The 14,646-nt window shown below is 43.8% G+C and overlaps 1 protein-coding gene across 2 annotated transcripts in view; it reads right to left on the bottom strand.

Moving 5' to 3' along the window:
• Positions 1-2,988, bottom strand: part of EGLN1 (egl-9 family hypoxia inducible factor 1) — a 60,693-nt gene extending 57,705 nt beyond the window's left edge. For both annotated transcript variants that reach the window (XM_007989797.3, XM_007989796.3), the window contains exon 1: positions 1,690-2,988. In XM_007989797.3, the coding sequence (XP_007987988.2) occupies positions 1,690-2,580 (891 nt within the window). In that variant the 5' untranslated portion in view covers positions 2,581-2,988. The remainder of the gene's footprint in view (positions 1-1,689) is intronic.
• Between the last annotated feature and the right edge of the window lie 11,658 nt (positions 2,989-14,646).

The raw sequence follows: 14,646 nt of genomic DNA on the forward strand, positions 1-14,646 counted from the left end.
GCTGTCTGCTGTCCTTTCCCTAAGGACAGGTGAAAGCAGGAAGACAAAAGAGAAAAGAGGTCTCAGCTTAACTTGGAAAACTAAATTAACTAAGGAAAGCAGATCAAGAAAGATTTGGGACAACATCTTCTTCAAGAATCCAATTTAAGCTTATGTCCCAACGATATACTTTGGTCAGTCTCCATAGCCCTATTCTCTCAAACTAATTTCTTTCCTGCTCTGGAGCTCGGGACTTTATGTTCAGATGTGATCCATGACAACGTTCTTTCTTAAAAATATCAACGAAAATCTAGTGAAACACCAAGGCTAAGATTTCATCAGATCCCCCTTTCCCTTCCAGTTTAATATTATTCAACTGTTCCTTTTTAAGACTACAAGAAATCAAGACTTGTGCCTTCACCCAGCAATGAAGTGGCAATACGTAAATTAGACTCCACATTGTATTTTCCCCCACATTTTCATGTTTGTAACTTTCTCCCAGCCTATGTTCAGCCTTTCGGGCAGCCTGAGAATCACATGTAATGACTGTCAAAGTAAATGATCTGACGCACACATAAAAAAGAACCACTGGTTAGAGTCAGCGTGTGTGTACAAACATGCAACTGTGATGCTCTCCCAGGTCAATCTCTCAAAACTCACAAAATCAGACAGAGACTGATGGTGAAGGAGGGTGGCCTGGGAGCAGCTATATACACAGAAAAGATCAAGATCTGAGAAGTAAAATGAAAAAGAGCTGCAAGAGAGTATTAAGGAGGAAAGAGTCTACTGTTTATCATGAGGGAGGAAAGAGCTAGGAATAGACTAGGTAGGAAGTGAAGAATCTGTGGAGGAAAAACCGCAACGGTAAAGAGAAAACAAAAACTCACCAAATTGGGAGGATAAAAGGAGCCTCCTGCTCCAATTCCATGTTGTGGTTGTTTTTGTTTTTGTTTTTGTTTTCCCAGGAAGTTACAAAACAGTTTTCAACAGAAGGATTACATTAACAAAGCAAATAAAGGAAACTTATGCTAAAAATGTAGCCTACCTACACGGAGAAGTCTGAAAACGGAAATACTTCTTTCCCCTTTTTGTAAAGGGTTTCAAAACAGTAGGAACAGGGTGAGGGATAAGAGCTAGAAGAGGGGGAGGGGAGTAGCCAAGCTCTTCCTGAATATAGACAGTCTTTCGACTAAATGCTTATTTTAAATTTACCTTTTTGTGGTCAGCCGGCAAACTCTTCACTGCACATAGCGTTTGACTCTCAATCAAAATGTGATGAGTGGTTCAGACACCATAGGAAATTTAAGAGCGTATGCAAACACAAGGCAGATGCAGAACCAGGACTCGGTATGGGTGGTACTCTAACACCCCCTCACTGGGTGGCTAAAACGCCACTAAGGTTTGAATTGTGACCAACAGTGAAATGGAAGAAAGAAAATAGCAAAGTTAAAGAGCCTACATTGAGCCAGAAAACCATGCAATCAGCCGGAGAAGTTTGTGAACGGGCAGTAAGTGGAAAACAGTGGACACAAAGGGGCTAACTAGATAAACAGCTACTACAAATTCTGTCCGTCTTCCTTACGGGGTGCTACACAACGAGTCCCTTCTATACAGAGGAATGCTGCTTCTCAGCCTAGGCGGTTACAGTCGCAGGCAGGGGCTGCCCGCCGAGAAGGGTCTGTCCAGCACAAACCCGCAGCACACACTTACTTTCGTCCGGCCATTGATTTTGTAGCTGCCCAGCTTCCCGTTACAGTGGCGGATCAGGTCGTCCATGCTGCTCATGAGCAGCCCAATGGTTTCGCAGCCGGGCTCCTTGCCCTCGATCCAGGTGATCTTATCGCCTCGGATGTCCTTGGACGAGTCGCTCTTCTGGCTGACCAGCTGCCCGTCCGTGAACTTCCCGGTGTCGTGCAGGGCGCGCACCTCGTCGCCGATCTGCTGTCCGGTCTCCTTGCCGAGGAAGTCGTCCACCACACAGATGCCGTGCTTGTTCATGCACGGCACGATGTACTCGAGCGCCAGCTTCAGCGCCGGCAGGGGCTTCGTCTGCCCGTTGGGCCGCAGGCCGCCGCTGGGGCTCAGCGCATCCCCGGGCGTGTTGCTCGGGGGGTACAGGTTCGCCTTCTCCTGGAACAGCGATGAGCGGGCCGGCGGCTCCTCCTTCCCGGGCTCGGCCTCGGCAGCCACCGCCGAGCCCTGGGCGCCCGGGGCCGCGCGAGACGGCGACGCGGCCGCCGCGGGGTCGGCCGGGGGCTTGGCCTTTGCTTTTGCCTTGGCCGCGTCCCCGGAGGCGTTGTCCCGGCGCGCCGCTGCCTTCCTGGGCTCCCGGGCCCCGGCCCTGGGCGGCGGCGCTGCAGCCGGCGGCGCGGGGCCGGAGTGCTGGTGCGGGCCCACTCCGGGGCCGAGGGCGCCCTCGCTGCCCTGGCACACGAGCTTGTGCTTCTTCCAGTCCTGACGCTGGTGCTCCTTGCAGCAGTAGAAGGAGCTGCGGCAGCGGCTGCAGCGCAGCAGGTTCTCCATCTTCCCGCACAGCTCGCAGTACTGCCGGTCTCGCTCGCTCGGGCTCGGCCCGCCGGGCCCGCCGCTGTCATTGGCCATGGCGGCGGCGGCGGCGGCGGCAGCGGCGGCGGCGGCGGCGGCGGCCGAGCAAGAGGGGTGGCGGCCGGACGGCCTCGCCCGAGGCTGGGGAGCGGGGAGAGAGATAGGGGCCGTTACTGCGCCATGTACCCGCTACCCTCGCCTCAGGGAGGCCGGTACCCCGCGCCCTCGGCCCGGCCGCTTCCGAGTCCTAGTCTCCGGCGCAGCGCCGGCGGCCGCCTCAGCGCCTCATAGCTGCCAAGGGCTGAGAGAACGCGGCCCGTGCGGCGAATGGCAACCTGGACTCAAGCGCGCGGGCCTGGGGAGCGCAAGACCGGCCCCCTCGGCCGCCGCCGCCGCCTCAGCCTCCCCGGCGGCCCGGCCCAGGCTGTGGAGGAGCGCAGGGCATGCGGGCGCCACTCGCTCTGCGCGCTCTGCACGTACACCACGGCCCCGCGGCGACCCGGGCGGGCGGCGCGCAAGGGCGGAGGGGGCGGAGGGAGGGCCGGGGGGGAGGGCCGAGGGGCGGGGGCCGCCTGCGCTCCTCCGCACTCGGTGGGGCCGGGCCTCGGCCTCGGAGCTGGGTCGCCCGCACTGCCTCCGCCCAGGGCGGGACTGGGACGCGAGAGGCCGGTGCGCTACCTCAGCCTGCAGCGGCCTCCTCGGGGACGCCGAAGCGCAGGCCCGCGAGCGGCGGAAAGGCGTGGGGCAGCGCGGCAGCGCCTACACCTGCTGGAGGAGGGCGCCAGCCGCAAGCGGGTAGCGGAGCGGCGGCGGCGTAATCATGGCTGCTCTTCCTCCAGGCAGGCGCGGGGTGTGCGGGGCGCGCTCCAGTAAGGGTTGCAAGGTGGCTCTTGCTATCCTCATTTTGCAGAGGAGGAAACGGAAATTCAGAGAAGTAAAGTAACTTGTCCAAGGTCACGCAGAACTGGGACTGAATCCAGGAATCAGGCTCTCAGATTCCAAGGCTTTTTCCATTACACCATACAGTCTCTATTTCAAGAAGCCCTGAAATGGTTAAGAACAAAGTAAGTATTACCGTGGTGTTAATCCAATCTCTTGCGCCCCGTTTCAACCTAATTTAAAGGTAATGAAATTTGAGGGTTTTAAAAAATTCAAAAACTCATTAAAACCTTTGAAATCCCGCTGACTTCAAAACTCCATGAAGAAATTTTGGGCTACCAAATTACATGAGGTAATCAATGCTCATTCCAATATCCAATTTAAACGGATGGAATTATTCCTGAAGAGTGAATTTTGGTGGTAAATGAGCAGTACTACATTAACAACTCTCACATTTATTTTTAATAGAATCTGTGCTGCGCGGATGAATACAATTCTTTGTTTTATAGAGCATAAAAACCTTACCAGAAATAAACCAAAGATGTTTCTTTCTGCTGCTATTTATCTTAAGAATTAAAAGGCCTGTGATTTAGAGTTTAACAATCTTTATCGAACACTCTGTGGAAAATGCGGTGCTAGGCTTGTGTACCCCTTGAGTATACTGTAACTTCGGTCCTTGAAATATAACCTTCCCAACTTACGAAAGCTGCAATATATATTTCAAAAGCAGGATATGAGGAATTATTGCAAACCACATTGTAGAAGTTTAAAAAGAGGCTTGAATCCAAAAATATAAAACCTCTTCATCAAATATACAGAATTTAAAACTGTTAAAAAATTCTGCTGCATCCGTAAATGGCATTCTGGGGATCCAATCAAGTGAAAGAGGATGGTAATTCCAATTAGCTTGTCCTTTGGGAAACTGAGATTAAATCTACTCACATCTTCAAATTTCAAACCGAACTAAAAATTCAAGTTTCTGTAAATAATTTAGACCTGGACCTGTCTTATGTATATCCTACTTTCCCAGAGCTTTATTAAATATAGTAAAATGTCATTGTTGCAGACATTACTAATTAGGCTGTTCCACAAATATATTGAGAGTATACCATGTGCTAGACTATCCTTGACAAACAAATGAATTCGTCATACTACACTCAGAGACACATAGTCCAGTGCAGGAGACAGATATGTAAACAAGGACAATCCAGAGTTCAGAGTTTCCTAAAAGAGGGATGAATAGGATGGAATGGGAACACAGAAAAAGGAATTGCTAGCTCTGCCGTTTGCACTAATAAAATACAAGCAAATTCAGAAATTCTTAAAATGTAAAGGAGTTATCTCATGGCTTACGAAAATAAGCTTTTAAAAGATTTTTCATACACATAAATTAGTAAAGTGTAATTTAAATACAAGTAGAGTCTAATACTTCTTAGGGTTCCTTTTACTGTAGTAATTATAAATGATGCTTAATTATTCACAAGAGCAGGAACTTTACTAGGAGGACTCATGCCACAAACACTTGATTCTTCCAACAATTTCTTTTAAATTTACTATTTCAGTCTATGGTGTGTCCAGAAATTATTTACCTCTCTATATGCTCTAGTCATACATTTTCATTGAAGTTTACTTAAAAGAATAGATTCCCTATAGCAAAACCTTTATTAGCTTTCTTGTTCCAATTAAATATACAAAATCACAAATTGAACATGTATATCCTAAATATACTTAATCCATCAAATAGAACACTTGCAACATTTTAATGAATAGAACAGGCAAATATAAAATACTGATTTCAAATAGTTCCAAAAATCCTTGATTTCAGGATTTTCACCTATTCAGGCTTAATAATCTGAACTAATTGCAAGTTAGTGAGTTGTCACCATACCATATGCTGGTGAACAATCTTGTCACCAACAAGATTCTGGAACTCCAGTAGCATTGTCGCAGCCACCACTTACTCAGATGTTGTAGAGAGACTTCAAAATGTCATGCAAGTATTTATTTAATTTATTTATTTACTTATTTAAACTTTAACGGAAGGCAGCACAAAGGAATTTATCTTATAAACACATGTGGTCCTTGCTATTATGTACCCAATCTGTGTTCTAAGCATTTTAAAAATATTAACTAATTTAATCATCATACAATGCTATGAAATGGGTACTATTATTCTACCAGTTTTACAGAAGGTGAAACAGAGAGTGAGGCAATGAATGTCCTTCCCAATCCTTAATATATGATTAGGAGCACTAGGTGGGTTAACTAATACTCTGGGGCAGACAAAGGCTTATGTCTCTCAAAGCCAGAAATTATTACTAATGTTTTTTCTGCCCCTAACCTAATCAAGAGCAACTGTTCTAGAAACTGAAGAATGAATTAAAGAGTGCTTTCCTCTCCATATCATACCAAGTTAGACAAAAGCTAATTGTCCACCTATTTGGCTTCCCTTTGCTCTTCTGGCAGTATTAAGCTCTAAAGAAGTAACCACTGTGAACTGACAAGAATTAAAAGAGAAAGCTTATGTTAACTACAAGAACAGAGTTGAAGGAGGAAATGAATTTGGAAACGACTGTGTTGACTCTTGAGGAAAGCCCAGTGAACAAGTATCTGCCTTCCAAGGAGTAGCCCTATTTCTCCTTTAAAAATGTTTTTAAAAACACAACAGAGTATCTTTTCTGCTCAAGAAATCAAATATCTGATTGTTAACTAATGACCTCTTGTTTCCCCATCTGTGACAATCTTGTTTTAATAGGTTACAGAGAACAGAAAAATCACAAGTATAGCATAGGCATTCCACCAAGATAAACAGGAAGACGATCTTTGAGTTCTGGGAAAAGCAACTCAAAAATCTGAGCCATTTTCTAACTATAGTATTAGGACACACACAAGTAGGTGTCATTGGAAAACAGCACCTGCTTGCCTCTGTACTGGGGGTTCTGCCAGATGCACACGTGAGCTATGTGCTTCTCCTTGTACATAGAAACAGCTGTACCTTCCACCAAGGTTGTTCCCTTATGAAAACAAAATAATTAAATAGATTTTCTATATATTGGGGAGATTTATCAGTTATCAAACTTTATCAGTTTATGATTTAAAAATTACCACCAATCCTGTTAAAACTGATCATCTCAGAAATATAACAAACATGTATAATCATCTCTCATTATAGTGAATATTTTAAATGAATGCTCAAAAACCTGGGATACTAAATAATGTATTGATCTATTTTTTTTTCCTAACAAACATTACCTTAATGTTGAACCAACTTTTGGGATAGTCACAATCAGTAACTTATACCAACCAACCCAGGTTGGAGAAAGCTAGATAATTTTTCCTAAAACATTTTCTTATGGGAAAAGTTAAACATATGCAAAAAGAGAGGTAATCGTATAATCAACCTCAGCCCTAGTAAGTTCAACAGTTTTCAGCTTCAACAATTATCAACATTTGTTGACAGACAGTTCTTCCCTACCCTCCTCCCTACTATGTCCCCCACTTTTTTTTGCTAAAGTATTATAAAGCATATCCCAACTTCAATATGCACAACTGATAAGAACTTTCAAAAATCGTATCCACCATGCCATTATCACACAAAATTAAGAAAAATCTCAATACTATCCATCACCCCCCAAGTATTACATTTTTTTCAATTATATCAAAGATTCTGTTTACAGTTGCTTTATTCAAGATCCAAACAAGTCCATACATTGTACTTAGTTGTTTCTTCCCCCACCCCACCCCACCCCACCTAATACCATCACAAATTGTCATATTTCTTAAGTCCCTTTTACTCAATGTTACCAGCACCTCACCCTTCATACCATAGGTTTACTGTAGAAACCAGGCCATTTGTACTACCAAATGTCCCATATTCTAGATTTAGCTGATTACTTCCTTGTGATATTACTCCTATTTCTGCAAATAGGTAATCAGATCTAGGATTTTTATTAGATTGAGGTTCTATATTTTAGGTAAGCATACTTCGTGGTAGTTGCTGTGTACTTCCTCTTACATCACATCATGAGGCACATATGGCTGATAGTTCCATTTTATGGTGAAATATTCCTCATGGGTTGAGATGGTGTCAACCTGATTCCTACATTACATTTTTCATCAACCATCACCTGATTATTTTAGCATCCATTAATTGTGACTCAATCCAGTATTTCATTAGAGGTTGCAAAATAATGAATTTCTAATTCTAACATTCCTCCTAGATTTATTAGCTGGAATTCTACCATAACATTTTTCATTAACTCTTTGGTTATCCTGAAATATAGTTTGAAGATGAAAGATAGGGTCCACATTTGTTTCTTTTCATTTATCCATTTTCAAAATAATGAGTTAGTGCCCTAGCAACTTCTAATGATCTTTTTAAAAAAATTATTGTAAATATATGTGTTTTTCACATAATTGAAGTGCATTAATTATTATTTTTGATGCTCAAATTGTCCCACTTTTGGCCAGTGAGAAATTTTTGAGTTGGTTCCTATGTATTGTAGATGTGGTCACATTAATCTTTGATAGTTTTCTTGCTTTCTGGCACAAAATGGCCCAAACTTATTTTGTACATTTCCTGCCCCTGACATGGAATCAGTCATTCCTCCAAAGAGCCTCAGTTCCTTTAAGTAGGAAATGGCAGTCAGAAACCATAATCAGGAGTACTCATTGCCACTGGGCATTACTTCTAAGTCTTTCTAATAAAGCTGGGAAATCGATAATTTTTTCAAGAGAAAAAAATCTTGAATTCATACTGATATTTCCAATTCAAATTTAAGATTACAGAGTTTCAACTTAGTTTCTTTGATTTTATATTTGTAATTTTTTTTTCTTAGGTTGAGAAGCATTTATCCAAAATGCTTGGAACCAGACGTGTTTCAGAGATTTTCAGATTTTGGAATATTTGCATATACATAAAGCAGTATCTTGGGGATGCGACCCAAATCTAAACACAGAATTCATTCATGTTTCATATACACCTTACACACAAAACCTGAAGGTAATTTTATTCAATATTTTCAATGATTTTGCACATGAAGCCGTTTTGCCTGTGTTTTTGTTATAATCCATCACATGAGGTTAGAGGTAGAATCTTCCACTTGAGGTGTCATGTTGACCTCAAAAAGATCCAGATTTTGGAGCATTTTGGATTTTGAATTTCCAGATTAGGGATGCTCAACCTGTACTGAACATTTTGTTTCCTAATGACATTTACATAATTACTTATCTGCTATATTCTAAAAAATAATTACAATAGTTTCACGATACAATACCAATGTTACTACTACCAACAAGACTAATTACTGAATGCAGTTTAATATTTTATTGCATTCTTTTTGTCTACATAATATATCCCATTAAGAATGGGTGGTCAAAATATTGTGTTGTAAAGTCATCTAATTCTTTTCCCTATGTATTAGTCCATTTTCACCGTGCAATAAAGAAACTACCCACTTCAGGAGGCTGAGGCAGGCAGATCACCTGAGGTCAGGAGTTCAAGACCAGCTTGACCAACATGGTGAAACCCCATCTCTACTAAAAATACAAAATTTAGCTGGGCGTGGTGGTGGGTGCCTGTAATCCCAACTACTCGGGAGGCTGAGGCAGGAGAATTGCTTGAACCCAGGAGGTGGAGGTTGCAGTAAGCCAAGATCATGCCACTGCACTCCAGCCTGGGTGACAGAGCAAGATTCCATCTCAAAAATAAATAAATAAATAAAAATAAAAAAGACAGAAACTACGTGAGACTGGGCAACTTATAAACAAAAGAGGTTTAACTGACTCACAGTTCCATATGGTTAGGGAGGCCTCAGGGAACTTACAATCATGGTGGAAGGCAAAGGGGAAGCAAGGCATATCTTACATGGCGGATGGAGGTGGGAGGAACTGCCAAACACTTTTAAACCATCAGATCTCATGAGAACTCGCTATCACTAGAACTGCATGGGGGAAACTGCCCCCATGGTCCAGTCACCTCCCACCAGGCCCTTGACACATGGGGATTACAATTCAAGATGAGATTTGGATAGGGACACAGAGGCAAACCACATCATTCCACCCCTGGCCTCTCAAACCTCATGTCTTTTTCACGTTTCAAAACCAATCATGCCTTCCCAACAGTCCCCCAAAGTCTTAACTCATCCCAACATTAACTCAAAAGTGCGAGTACAAAGTCTGAGACAGCAAGTCCCTTCTGCCTATGAGCCTGTAAAATCAAAAGCAAGTAGTTACTTCCAAGATATAATGGGGGTACAGGCATTGAGTAAATGTTCCTGTTCCAAATGGTAGAAATTGGCCAAAACAAAGGGGCTCCACAGGCACCATGCAAGTCCAAAACCCAGCAGGGCACTCGTTAAATCTTAAAGCTCCAAAATAATCTCCTTTGACTCCATGTCTCACATCCAGGGCACAGTGATGCAAGGGGTTGGCTCCCAAGTCCTTGGGCAATTCTGCCCCTGTGGTTCCACAGGGTACAGCCCCCAGAACTGCTTTCTCAGGCTGGCATTGAGTGCCTGCAGCTTCTCCATGGATCTGGAGGACAGTGACTCTTTTTTTTTGACATGGAGTCTCGCTCTATCGCTCAGGCTGGAGTGCAATGACGTGATCTCAGCTCACTGCAACCTTTACCTCCCAGGTTCAAGCAATTCTCCCTGCCTCAGCGTCTAGAGTAGCTGGGATTACAGGTGCCCACAACCATGCCCAGCTAATTTTTCTATTTTTAGTAGAGCTGTGGTTTTGCCATGTTGGCCAGGCTGGTCTGAAACTCCTGACCTCAGGTGATCTGCCCACCTCAGCCTCCTGAAGTGCTGGGAATACAGGCATGAGCCACTGCAGCAGGCCAGTCCTCTTACAGCTCCAATAGGCAGTGCCCCAGCGGGAACTCTGTGGGAACTACAACCTCACATTTCCACTCTGTGTTGTCCTAGTAGAAGTTCTCCATGAGGGCTCTGCCCCTGCAGCAGACTTCTGCTAGACATCCATGCTTTTCCATACATTCTCTGAAACCTAGGTAGAGGCTTCCAAAGCTCAGCTCTTGTCTTCTGCATATGCACAAGCCCAACACCATGTGGAAGCCACCAAGGCTTGGGGCTTTCACCTTCTGAAACAATGGCCCAAGCTGTACCTTGTCCCCTTTTAGCCACAGCTGGAGCTGGAGCTGGAGCAGCTGGGATGCCGGGCACCATGTCCTAAGGCTGCACAGAGAAGCAGGGCCCTGGACCCCACCCAGGAAACCATTTTTCCCTCCTAGGTCTCCAGGCCTGTAATGGGAGGGACTGCCTTGAAGGTCTCTAAAATGCTCTGGAGACATTTTCCCCATTGTCTTGGCTATTAACATTTGGCTTCTCTTATGCAAATTTCTGCATCTGAAGGCTTGAATTTCTCCCCAGAAAATGAGTTTTTCTTTTCTAAGGCATAGTCATGCTGCAAGTTTTCCAAACTTTTATGGTCTACTTCCCTTTTAAACATAAGTTCCAATTTCAGATAATCTTTTTGTGAATGCAGATGACTGCATGCTTTCAGAAAAAGCCAGTTCATATCTTGAACACCTTGCTGCTTAGACATTTCTTCCACCAGATACCCTAAATCATCTCTCTCAAGTTCGAAGTTCCACAGATCTCTTGGGCAGGGGCAAATGCCACCAGTCTCTTTGCTAAAGCCTAGCAAGAGTGACCTTTGCTCCACCTCCCCATAAATTCCTCATCAATAACTTCTACATAAGTATTTGATGGTTATCAAAGGAGGCAAGTTATGGTTTCTGTATTTAGTCATGAATAGACTATTTTTAAGCTTTTGTCACCGGCAGTGGGTCGTGACTGCAAGTTGTCCAGGTTCTCGGCGTTTTGAACAAAGAATTGGACAAAATGCCCAGCAAAGCAAAGAAAGAATGAAGCAACAAAAGAATGAAAGCAGGGGTTTATTGAAAACAAAAGTACACTCCACACAGTGGGAGAGGACCCAAGCAGCAGCTTGAGGGCCCCGATACAGAATCTTCTTGGGTTCAAATGCCCCCTAGAAGTTTCGCATTGGTTGCAGTCTGATTGGTTGCAGAAAGCTTGCAGAAAGCAGCCAACCAGCGGCTGAAGTGAAGTAACAAAGGTCACACTCCTGTGCAAACATCTGATTGGTTGCAATCAGAGGTTAGGGTGAAGTTACAAAGTTGCAAGTGAAGACTCTACCTGCAATCAGTCTGATTTGTTACAGGCAGCCAATTTCCCATCTGCCAAGCAGAAAAGGTCCTTTTGTTATTTAGGCGGGGAAAGTTATGGGTTTCCTTTCAATTTAGTTCTAGAAAGTCGGTGTGAAACAACCTTAGGTTCCTTGCCTCCAGGTACTATTCTCCTGCCTCACTTTTATTTTGAAAGAATCACAAAGTTCCAGAAAATTTGCGAGAATAATAAAGAGAACTTCTCTATATCCCTTAAGTTTATTAATTTAAACCTGTTTTATCATTCCCTCTACATATATATATCTTATCTATATCCATATTATTTTTTTTTTCTGAACCATTTCAGAGTAGGTTGCATGCATCATGCCCCTTTATGCCCTAATACTTAAGTATCTATTTGCAAGGATACACAAGCAAGTAAAAATAATTTTTAAAAACCACTTAGAGGCCAGGCGTGGTGTCTCACGCCTGTAATCCCAGCACTTTGCCAGGCCGAGGCGGGTGGATCACGAGGTCAGGAGATGGAGACCACAGTGAAACCCCATCTCTACTAAAAATACAAAAAATTAGCTGGGCGTGGTGGCGGGTGCCTGTAGTCCCAGCTACTCAGGAGGCTCAGGCAGGAGAATGAGGTGAATGAACCCTGGGAGGCGGAGCTGGCAGTGAGCCGAGATTGCACCACTGCATTCCAGCCTGGGCAACAGAGCAAGACTCTGTCTCAAAAAAAAAAAACCCACTTAGAATCATACATTCAAAAACAATACTTACCTGATGAAAGTCTCCTCCCAGGCCAGGCACGATGGCTTACACCTGTAATCCCAGCAATTTGGGAGGCCAAGGCAGGAAGATCACTTGAAGTCAGGAGTTTGAGACCAGCCTGGCCAACATGGTGAAACCCTATCTCCACTAAAAGTACAAAAATTAGCTGGGTGGTGGTGCATGCCTGTAATCCCAGCTACTTGGGAGGCTGAGGTAGGAGGATCACTTGAAACTGGGAGGCGGAGGTTGCAGGGAGCCTAGATGGCACCATTGCCCTCCAGCCTGGGTGACATAACGAGACTCCGTCTCAAAACAAAAAGAAAAAAGAAAATGGATCAGACAATGTGATGGGAATGGAAAACAGGCATCCACACAGAATACAATATACATATAATTGAAGTCTCTGAAGAAGATAAGTGAAACAATGGAAAAAATCCACGGCAACATACAAAGCTTTTTAAAGCTTCAAAAAATATATATATATATAAAACTCCCTACCAGAATAAATCCAGCCCTCTTTAAGGAAAGACAACAAAATCTGGCACTCAACAAAAAAAATTCACAATTTTCAACATCCAATTAAATATTACTAAACATGCACAGAAGCAGAAAAATGTGATCCATAAGCAAAGAAAAATTGGTCCACTTGCAACAGACCCAGAAAGTATGGAATTAGTAGATAAATCCTTTAAAATATCTTTTTTTTTTTTTTTTTGAGATGGAGTCTTGCTCTGTCACCCAAGATGGAGTGCAGTGGCACGATCTCGGCTCACCGCAATCTCTGTCTCCGGGTTCAAGTGATTCTCATGCCTCAGCCTCTCCAGTAGCTGGGATTACAGGCGTCTGCCACCACACCCAGCTAATTTTTTGTATGTTTAGTAGAGATGGGGTTTCACCATGTTTGCCAGGCTGGTCTTGAACTCCTGACCTCAAGTGATCACCTGCCTTGGCCTCCCACAAGTGTTGGGATTACAGGCGTGAGCCACTGTGCCCGGCCTAAAATATCTTTTATGAATATGCTCAAGGACATAAAGGAAAATGTAGGTACAATGAGTTGAGAAATGTAAGATATAAAAAGAAAAAGCCAAATGGAAATTTCAGAGCTGAAAAAGACAGTATCTGAAATGAAATATTTCACTGCATAGAATTATTAGCACGTTAAACATTATAAAAGTAAAGATCATGAACCTGAATATATAGTAATATAAATGCTTTTAGGGCCGGGCGCGGGGGCTCATACCTGTAATCCCAGCACTTTGGGAGGCCGAGGCAAGCAGATTGCTTGAGCCCAGGAGTTTCAGAACAGTCTGGGCAACATGGTTAATCCCCATCTCTACAAAAAGTACAAAAAATGCTGAGTATGGGCTGGGCACCGTGGCTCATGCCTGTAACCCCAGCACTTTGGGAGGCCGAGGTGGGTGGATCCCCTGAGGTCAGGAGTTTGAGACCAGCCTTACCAACATGGAGAAACCTGGTCTCTATTAAAAACACAAAATTAGCCTGACGTGGTGGTACATGCCTGTAATCTCAGCTACTTGGGAGGCTGAGGCAGAAGAAATGCTTGAACACGGGAGGCGGAGGTTGCAGTAAGCTGAGATCGTGCCATTGCACTCCAGCCTGGGCAACAAAAGTGAAGCTCTGTCTCAAAAAAATAATAATAATAATAAATAAAAAAGAAAAATGCCAAGCATGGTGGTGCACACCTGTAGTACCACCTACTTGGGGAGCTGAGATGGGAGGATTGTCTGAGTCCAGGTGGTCAAGGCTGTAGTGAGCTGTGATCATGCCACTGCACTCCAGCCTGGGAGACAGAGTCAGATTCTGTCTCAAAAAATAAATCAAATAAAACAAAAAATATTTTTTAAAAAAGCTTTCAAGCAGAAGCATTCAAGAGGGAAAAAGACTGAAAAGAAAAAAAGTGACCGGTGGGACAGTACCAAGTTGTTTAACATATTTGTAATTGGAATTATCAGTATAAACTGATGATTTCCTAGCTCTGTCAGTTGAAAGGAACTGGAAATAATGACACCCAGTTGCAATCAGCACACTTAGTATCAGTTAATAAATTTTGGTTTCCCAGATACCTTTACCCACTAAAAGGATGCAGGATCCTTGAAGAAATGACTAATCCCAGGTTTGGGGCACAGAAGAAATGACTAATTCCAGGCACAGATGAGCATGGAACATCTTATGTCAGAAAGTAATGAAATGTTCAAACAAAAAAAATTGTGGCTCCCATTCCAGTCTATCCATGAATAGACACAGAAGTCAGCTCAAAGGGGCTCTCATCATCCAAGTCTGGGACAATTTGAGCA

Source organism: Chlorocebus sabaeus, chromosome 25 (assembly GCF_047675955.1).
Source record: "Chlorocebus sabaeus isolate Y175 chromosome 25, mChlSab1.0.hap1, whole genome shotgun sequence".
NCBI lineage: Eukaryota > Metazoa > Chordata > Mammalia > Primates > Cercopithecidae > Chlorocebus > Chlorocebus sabaeus.